The 9,279-nt window shown below is 34.4% G+C and overlaps 1 protein-coding gene across 1 annotated transcript; it reads right to left on the bottom strand.

The window, feature by feature from the left end:
- Positions 1-22: 22 nt before the first annotated feature.
- On the bottom strand, positions 23-4,880 carry LOC115971153 (histone deacetylase 2). Its single transcript, XM_031090881.1, has 13 exons — positions 4,619-4,880; positions 4,494-4,549; positions 3,223-3,340; positions 2,935-2,997; positions 2,507-2,575; positions 2,253-2,419; positions 2,064-2,128; positions 1,938-1,984; positions 1,513-1,557; positions 1,372-1,422; positions 1,110-1,196; positions 872-959; positions 23-320 (listed from the first exon to the last, which is right to left on the bottom strand). Exons 1-13 carry the CDS (start codon positions 4,847-4,849, stop codon positions 229-231), a joined length of 1,179 nt encoding a protein of 392 aa, XP_030946741.1. The 5' UTR covers positions 4,850-4,880; the 3' UTR covers positions 23-228.
- Positions 4,881-9,279: the final 4,399 nt, after the last annotated feature.

Below are 9,279 nucleotides of genomic sequence, written 5' to 3'. Positions count from 1 at the left end.
AAAATGTTCACTAAGACAATAATAATGCCTACAATTCTCACTTATTTACTAGATGTTGCTCTCAATATACAGTCCTACCAGTAAGTATCAACAGAATGAAGACAAAAAGAGGACTAATCACAATTTGTAATAATTATTTACAACCATAAGATTTAGTGATCAACTACACAAACTGATTTTGGATGCATATTTGCCTGGAAACTCATGCCACGAACAGTGATGAATACTTCAGGCGTTCTTACCCAAATCTATCAGGGATTTCTTTGAAAGGTTGATCATGGAATCTGCTATAACTCTGGCACTTGACTTCATGTAACCACCTGAACACATGCAAGGCTAAATGAGCAAATAAACATACCAAACTTTCCAAGAGGCTAAGTTGAGTTGAGTTGAGTTTTCTTTTAAATCACAACAGACGAGAAAGTAACCAGCTACAAAGACCTGGTGAACCATTTATTTCCTTTCTTTTTTCCCCTTTTAAGACAAGAGACAGGAGAAAGTATCCTACAATGGCAACATTTGTGGATCACCCATGGAGTGACACAACAAATTATTTAATTTAATGGAAATTCCAAAGACAACCCCTTCACAGTCACAGGTTCTAAGTGCTATATGCACACAAAGAAGTGCTGGTCAATCAGGAAAATCTATTAACCCTCTGCAGGTATTGGGTCGTCTTCCTCTTCTTCTTCTTCTTCTTCTTCTTTTTTTGTGGTTTTTTTTTTTGGGGGGGGGGGGGGGAGTTTGTCTAGGCCAAGATCACATAAACATACAAGTACAGAGGAAAATTAATATAAGGTTGTGGGCTTTGCTAAAATAAGCCACTCTCTTCCATCCTATAACACATTTGAGAAAGAGATTGAGATTGGACCTGATGTGAGCATGACAATTGGAATGTTCCTCTCACGAGCAAACCTAAAAACTTTTTCATCCCTATTGGCAATCCCATCAGGACTGATCTGCACAAAGAAGCAAACTTACAACATATAGGAAATAGGTGAATGTAACAACTCTGTATGCATATATATTAAGGACTTATTCTTGTTTTTATACACACTTAAGGGAGATATCAATTTTGTGCTGACCAAATGGATCCAAGGAAAAATTACCTTCAATCTGCCTAAAGGATCTCCATCTAGAATATCAGTTCCAGCATTGTAAACCACCAACTCAGGATCAAACGTATGCCCAGCAACCTAATATCCACATAAAAAAATCTCAGAGATGCAAGAAATGTAATCCAGGAGGCTCTAGGTCATTAATAATGGGAAGCTTTAATGTAGCACACGCTGATAGGCCAATATCTCCTCATAGTATTATATACGAAGACAGAAGAGGGCATGTTGAAGACAGAAATGGGAACATATATACCTCCAGTGCTTCATCTAATTTCTTCAAGTACTCATTTGTTGTGGTCCCACTCTATTCACATTCAGTAAAAGAAACAATTACAGTAGGTCAAGAACAAAAGCAACTACAATCTAATTTTACCATGAGAGCATGACTGCTTACCGCTACTTCAACCTTCTGATCAATGTATCTCCTTGCCTCATAATCCTAATGAACAAAAAGATTTAGAGGAAAGAAATGATGTAGGAGTTATCAGTATATGTTTAACTAAAATTAATACATAATCCACAAATAGTAATATAGGAACAGATGGAGCCAAAAATTAATCACAGAGACCAATAAATAAGTTTGATAGAAAAAGAAAAGAAAAGATCTCATGCTTTATTCTCTAGTCCCAAGGCAGTGGACTACACAAAGGTAGGGTACACTATTTCTCCCTACCCTTGAACATCAGCTAAACAATGTTCCAGCAGGGTAGCTGGCACCATATAGTAAACAAATGAGATTAATATTTTAAAGGAGGTAATAGAGAGGAAACAGAGGTTTGATCTAAAAACTCTAGTAAAAATTTACAGAAGGCAACTTACAAATGGATATATGCCAGGATTGTACATATCCAGTATATAGACTCGTCCTGTTAGTAAAAATTCTATCATCAATATTCCAAAAGACAGTGAAACTGAACCACCATGAGGAAAAATAAGTAACCATACTGTCATTGGCAAAATCCAGTTCATGGCCATTTCCTTGATGTGCATCAAGATCAATTATCATCACCCTGTAGAAATAGCAACAACAAGGAGAAAGTCCCAGCTCCAATTTAATTTCAAATGTGAATTAAAATTCCTAACTTATAATTACAAGGGCTGCAACTATTTCATCTGAACTGCAACTCTTGGTACCTTGATATGTTTAACTGAACAAAGGCATAGTGTATGCAAAGAGAAACGTCTGCATAGGCACAAAATCCACCTCCTTTTTCCCCACAACAGTGATGAAACCCCCCTCCTACATTGATGGCCCATCCTCGTTCTTTTGCAAGCTTTGCTGCCAAAATAGTCCCTCCCACCTGCAGCAATGATCTACATAACCCAATTCTGCAGGAAACAATAACATGAACTATGAAAATTAAATCTCAGGTGGATGATGACTTTACCTGATTGCGAAATGGGTGAAGAACTTTCTGCTGCACAAGACAGTTGGGAAATAGTGCAACAGGAGGGACCTATAGTATGGTAGTTCAGATAAGCCGGTGATCTGAGCAAATAACAAAATAGTTTGCAACTACGAAACCCCAACTTAAACCAATAAATCATTAAAAAAACATAAAAAATTTAATTGGGAGGTCATGGATATCATAAAACCGCTGTCATGTGGAACCAAGACTATCTGTATTCTTTCACCTAGCACTAAATCAGTGTTATCTTTTTAACAAGTTCATGGAAGTCATCTCCAAAAAAATCACATCTTTTTTTTCTTTAATAAAATTTAGGAAAAGCATACGATCTTCAATAAAACAAATTAGCACTCATAAGAAAGTATTTATAGATAACAAATTAGACAAGGTTGGATACTACACATTACCTCAATTATCATGGCTACATTTGCACTACTCTTAAGACTATTCAAGTATGATTCGGAATGCACCTGTTCAACAAGAACTGATCAGCTAACATACAGATACCAGAAATAATGCATGCTACTCATCTTACACTAATGGGCATCCCAAAAACTTCTTTTTACTCAAGTTGCACATCTCAAGTAATACCATCAGTTTAAAAGATCAAGAAATACAATATACAATAGCATGCTTTGAAGTATTTGGTAGGTCCAATCCCAAATTCACAATGTCCATGCTAACAAGGAAATTACCACAAGGAGATCATCCTTTGAAGCTTCCAGAGGCTCAACAATACAACTTCTGTGCAAAGCACCATCAGAGACAAGGAATCGACATATGCGACCCCATTTAGTTGAATCAAACGGGTGCCTACATAAATTAAATGTAGAAACAAGGCCAAGATTATAATTAACAACTCAGATCCACACTTAAGAACAAAGCTATGAAGATTCTATTTTTTTTTTTTCAATGGCCAAATTAGCTCACAAATGATCAACTCATATTCACGTAAAAATTATGCAATAAAGCATGCCATACTATTTCTACAGCTAGGGCAACAATTAATAAAGTTTATCAACGACTATTTAACATATAAAGAAACAGTGTACTGCTGATTATAAAGTATTATGCACACGGTTTTAAGCCCACAGTTGACATACTAAAAAGATTTTGAGTAAACTTGTCAAATTATTGGTCAAATCTCTTAATCCCCCATCCTCTTGGGACCACTCAGTCATTACCAGAAACAATAGAGGTCATTTTCTTAGGATAAGATGACTTAGTTTCCAATCTGATGCACACCAAATGATCAATATTTTAGAACCCAACACAGTTGGTTTTCTGCCTAAGATCTATAAACTGCTATAATAGGACTTGCAGTCGTTCTCCAGAAAATAAACGGGCCAAGAAAATCATTGGCATGAAGCACCAAAGATTAATGCTTTCAAGTGTAGAACTAATTCAATACTGTATAAAAATTCCCTACTTTCAAGTGATATGGATGCAAATTTTTTCACAAAAAATTCACAAATGCTAAGTTAGTCGATTGTGAGTGATGGAGAAAAAATGGTGGGTCCATAAATGTCAATTGTGTCTTTAGCATTGTTGTTACTTTTATGGTACACCCATCACAACTTGCCATCTTAGCAGTTGTGGAATTTGTTTTGTCATTAGACTTACTCATTCTATATCATCTCAACCAATTTCAAGAGCTCACAAATGCCAAACCTTTGCCTCAAAGATTCCATTTTGTTTTCAAAAGATTTAGGATTTGTGTATTTCCCATCTCCATCCTAATAGCCCCAGTTTTCAATTTGCAAATTAAGCATAAGAAGTGGTGCTAAAGTTTATTACTTTGATATATTTATCAACTAACACATTTATCATACTACCTAAAAATTCATTATCATAAAAATATAAAATTTAGATTAAAAAAAAAAAAAAAAGGCTAAATCAGCAAATATCAAATGCTAAACAAAAATCTCACAAACATGAGAGATCCAAAGAGCTTCTTCGTTCTTACAGCTTCTCTATGCCGAGAAATGCTATATCATACGACGCCGCGTAAATCACAGGAACCTGATTGATCAAACAACCTTAGTCCAATAAAACACACACGTAGGAATATATGAATGTATAGGGTTTTACCTTGGAGAGAGGAACATCGAAGTAGAGCTTGCTTTTGAGAATTCGGCTTCGGCGAAGAGTTTCTTCGTCGCTATCGGACGAAGCAGAAGCTGAGGACGACATTGTTGTTAGAAGATAGCGACACAGAGAGACTGAGAGAGTTTGATTCTGAGGAAGAACGCGAAAAATGGCCACCGATTCGCACAGATTCCGAGTTGACTCGGTTGGAATCGGTGTGACTCGGTAATTCATGTTTTTTCCGACTCGGATTGACACTGTTTTATTTGGCGGTTTTCTAATTGTGGATCTTTGTAAGGCACGTGATCATCGAGTTGACTAATCGGACGGTTATTATTTATGAGGTGTACTGCACGTTTTGAGTGGCGCGTGGGTTTTGAAAACGGGAATTGTGATGAATAGCAAGCTTGGCTCTACGTGTCTATTTGGATGACGTGTCACTTGGTGTATGGTGACGTAGTTGGTTACTTGATTATCTAGACTGATACCAGCCCAGCAAAGCCCAGCCCACCAATATTGGCGATTTGGTGGGTTGTTAGCTGGATCGGACCTTGTTTATTTGGGCTAGGTTGGCCTATCAAGTTTTAAAATTAAAAAAAAAAAAAAAAACAAATTTACTGGTTTTATTTTTAGTTTAGCTTGTTTACTCCCTAAAGGCATATAAATAATGCTACATCATTATGAATCTCTCTCTATCTTTCTCTAAAATGATATTTTAAATAAACGCGGGTGAGGGATATAGTGGTTGACCTTCTTCTTCTTGCCATTAGTATTTAAATTCAATTGATCGAGTTGCAATTTGCCCTAGAGTCACGAGGTCATTCATGACACTGATGACAAGGTTTATATCGTAAGTGGGAAGTGACTAACCACATGTTCTCACCTTTTTATCACGCACAAAAAAAAAAAAAGTCATTTTAAATAACGTGACAATTGGCACTATATTGAAATTGTAAAAATTAAACCCTCTTAATGAAATGAACCGTCTCCATTTGCTTTAAAATTGAGAAAGTCATTTCTTATTTGGGTCAACAAGCAAGGGCCATATTGTTGGCAGTGTCCAAAGCTAATTTTTTGGGCTTGCCAATGTTATTTTTGAAGGAGATGCTCTCCACGTTATCCAACTCATTCTTTGACCAGCTTCTCTTCCTCAATGTCTATTGTGTCTTATTATAGAGGATATTATGTCAGTTTTTGTGTTTGGCCACACGATTGGCATTTTTATCATGTTCTTAATCTTAGATATACTCATCAAGCAACTCACATAATTGTTAGTTGAGTTTCCATATGTCATGTACAAGGAACCATTCCCATTGTAATTCCAAAAAGTTTTTTGGTATGTTCTTGGGAGATAAATGGGGGAAGGTTCCTCCCCTTCCATTTAAAATGAAGTTTCTTATTTATTAAAATGTTCAGTTAATGCCTTAACGGGTATCTTTAGAACATTAATTAATCAACAATTTTAGGATAATATTGATATCATTTTTATAAAAAATATAAAAAGTGTCAAAAATATCAGTTATTTCTTCATTTTCTATAAGAAGTTTTTAAAAAATATTTCATAAATAAATACCTTTAGAATATTTGTTAACAAAATTCTTTATTAAGAAAAAGAAGAAGAAGATTATGACGACGAGGATGATGATGATGAGAAGAGATGGAGACATCTCATGTTGTCAAATTGTGAATTTTGTCCATGTATACAAGGCAAAATTGTACAATATAGTGAAAGACATGGGAGAGGCTCTGTACTTCAGTACTTGTAACCAGCTACAAGTACAAAGAAACCACATTCAGTGTTAACAAACCTAGGGAACACGTAACTTTTTTTTGATTTTATTATCAAACCAACGCAATAATTGGATCACGTATACGCTAATTGTTAAGTAGTCAAAATTAAGATCGTTGTGGTACATGCATATATGCCGTATACTGGAACCTTTCACAGGATTAAGCATTTGTCCAAATTAATGAAAACTCAATTTGATATAATTGTAGGATCAAGCATTTGTCCAAATCAATGAAAACACAATTTTATCAAATACGATTAGAGTTAAATATGGGAGTCTGTCTAATTGATAGGTATGTCTGCAAACATTGATGCCTACTTGTTTTGAAAATGGACTTTTCGTCTAAATTTGTTGTGGCTGTTTTTTGGGTGCAGTTTCCCCGACGTGTGTTGATGGAGGAAAAGCTGTACTCTATTTCGTAGCTTTTCTATTATTTTTTTATCATAGAAAAAATATTTGTTCTAAACTAGTTAGAAGTTATCTTCTTTCAATGAATCATATGACTTGATTAAATAAGTATATATTTATAGTTTTATAAGTTACCACGAGATGAATGAGAAAAAAAATAGCTCCAAACTAGCTTAGATTTTGGAACCAAACTTTGTTCTCCTTCATATATCAACTACAAGCCAAAGTTAATTTCCACCAAACCACTTAATTAAGAAGGATACCACCATCAAAGCATCTAATTCTACCACCAAACTAGTCCCTAAAACTCAGCATCCGTATTCAACTTAATCAATCAAGATTCGGAGGAATCCAATCAAACTTTCATAGGCACCACCAAGCTATTAGATTTGGCATTGAGCATAAAATTCAATGGCTCTATGCAAACAGAGTGAAGGAGACAACACAGATTGAGAAGATGCTAGAAAAATTGGAATCCAATCAAACTTTCATAGGCACCACCAAGCTATTAGATTTGGCATTGAGCATAAAGTTCAATGGCTCTATGCAAACAGAGTGAAGGAGACAACACAGATTGAGAAGATGCTAGAAAAAATGAATTGTTTCTAACTTTTTATCAAGTCAAAGACTCCAATGCGCTTTTCCTAATAGCTATTATATCTATACTATACTAATTATGAATTGCCAAAATTTTCCTACTTATCTGTTTTCTATCAAATCTGAAAAATGATAAAACAATTGATCATTCGACGTGACAAAATTTAATCCACTTATTTTATTGACGGGAATTTCGCCCACATCCGATCCCAAAATCCAATCCACTTATTTCATTGTGAAGGGATAATTTTTTAAGAACTTCACAAGAGAGTTATTATAAGAACTCTAAAGAGTCCTTATAATCCATGTCTCAAACTCCTTTCAAAATTTCAATTATTAGATTTTAGCAATCTAATCTCAAACTTGTCTAGCTTATACTTTTTTTTTTTTTTGAGGAACTTGTCTAGCTTATACTTGATTTAACAAATTCAAACTCTTTCTAAAAGTTAATGACGAATTAATTGATTTTAGCTAAACATAATCGATACTATCTTCAGATTTGTGAAAACTAAATCTTCACTAATAAACATCATCGATACTATCTTCAGATTTGTGAAAACTAAATCTTCACTAATAAATATCCTGTATTAATTTCACAAACAAATCAAAAAGATACTTATCTTTTCCCTTATCAACAAATTAGTTAGAAGCAAGAGTCTTACACTCATATTGTTGAGTTGTTTGTTGAGCAGGGCGAAAGGGTATAGTCAAAGTTGTTGTTAGCAGTTTTTAGTTGCTTTTGATTTGTTTTTACTGCTGGTATATTGTGTTTGCTGTTTAGATTCTTTAGAAGCCGCGAGTACTTTGTAAGCTTGTTTTGGGTTGAACAAAATAATCAATAAAATATGGGGGAAAAAAATCAAACTCAATCCTAATTCAATTAGTTAATTAACCTAAACTTCTGTCGAATAATTTACTGTAAGCAGTTCACTAATCAAATTTTGAATTCTCAAAAAGTTGAAAATAAGGCTGGTTCATGTGGGTCAACCCAGTGAACCACTCACATTAAAATATTTTAAATGCATAAGACCCGAATTTGTGATAAAATATTTTGTATGCATTAGACAGGAGGAGGTTATGATATAACCTCTTTTTTTTTTTTTTTGAGAAACAAGGTTATGATAAAACCTAGCTAGTATGTTATATATTTATATATATAATAAGTTGTGGTATGACCCAGTATGCTTTATATATATAATAAGTTATTATATGACCTAGTGTGCTATATATATAATGAATTAAATTAAATGAACTTAAGGTGCTGATTAAAAATTTAATTTCTTCAATATAGTTCTCACATTATAACATACCGATGTACCATACCGATATTGTAACATAGAAAATGCATGGGACCACCAGTCACCAATCGTTAATTTATTATATTTCCTTACAGCTCCTTTCTTCCTTAGCCGATCTGGTCAGCAAATGCATAATATTCCAAAAGAATTAACTTTACACGCAAACAGTACCTACGACTACGAGCCGACCACACAATGAGTGCAAGACCCGTGTGGTAGCTGACAATCAAATGAATCAAATCTCAATCTTATCGACTAGTGTGTTCATTGTTACCATTTGAAGATCATGATCTGTTTATGAAAGAATTAACTTTACACGCAAACGGTACATACGACTACGAGCCACCCACACAATGAGTGCAAGACCCGTGTGGTAACTGGCAATCAAATGAATCAAATCTCAATCTTATCGACTAGTGTGTTCATTGTTACCATTTGAAGATCATGATCTGTTTATGGATAGAATTTATATATTATTTTATCTTTCTAGTAATGGGACGGTCGAAAATGGACTTATCAAGAACTTTGTAATTCAACTAACACTCCATGCCATTTTTAACGAAGATATACA

The sequence above is a fragment of the Quercus lobata genome, chromosome 2 (genome assembly GCF_001633185.2).
Source record: "Quercus lobata isolate SW786 chromosome 2, ValleyOak3.0 Primary Assembly, whole genome shotgun sequence".
Taxonomy (NCBI): Eukaryota; Viridiplantae; Streptophyta; class Magnoliopsida; order Fagales; family Fagaceae; genus Quercus; species Quercus lobata.
Note: the sequence above shows the minus strand (reverse complement) of the source record. Positions and strands in the feature narration are given on the sequence as shown.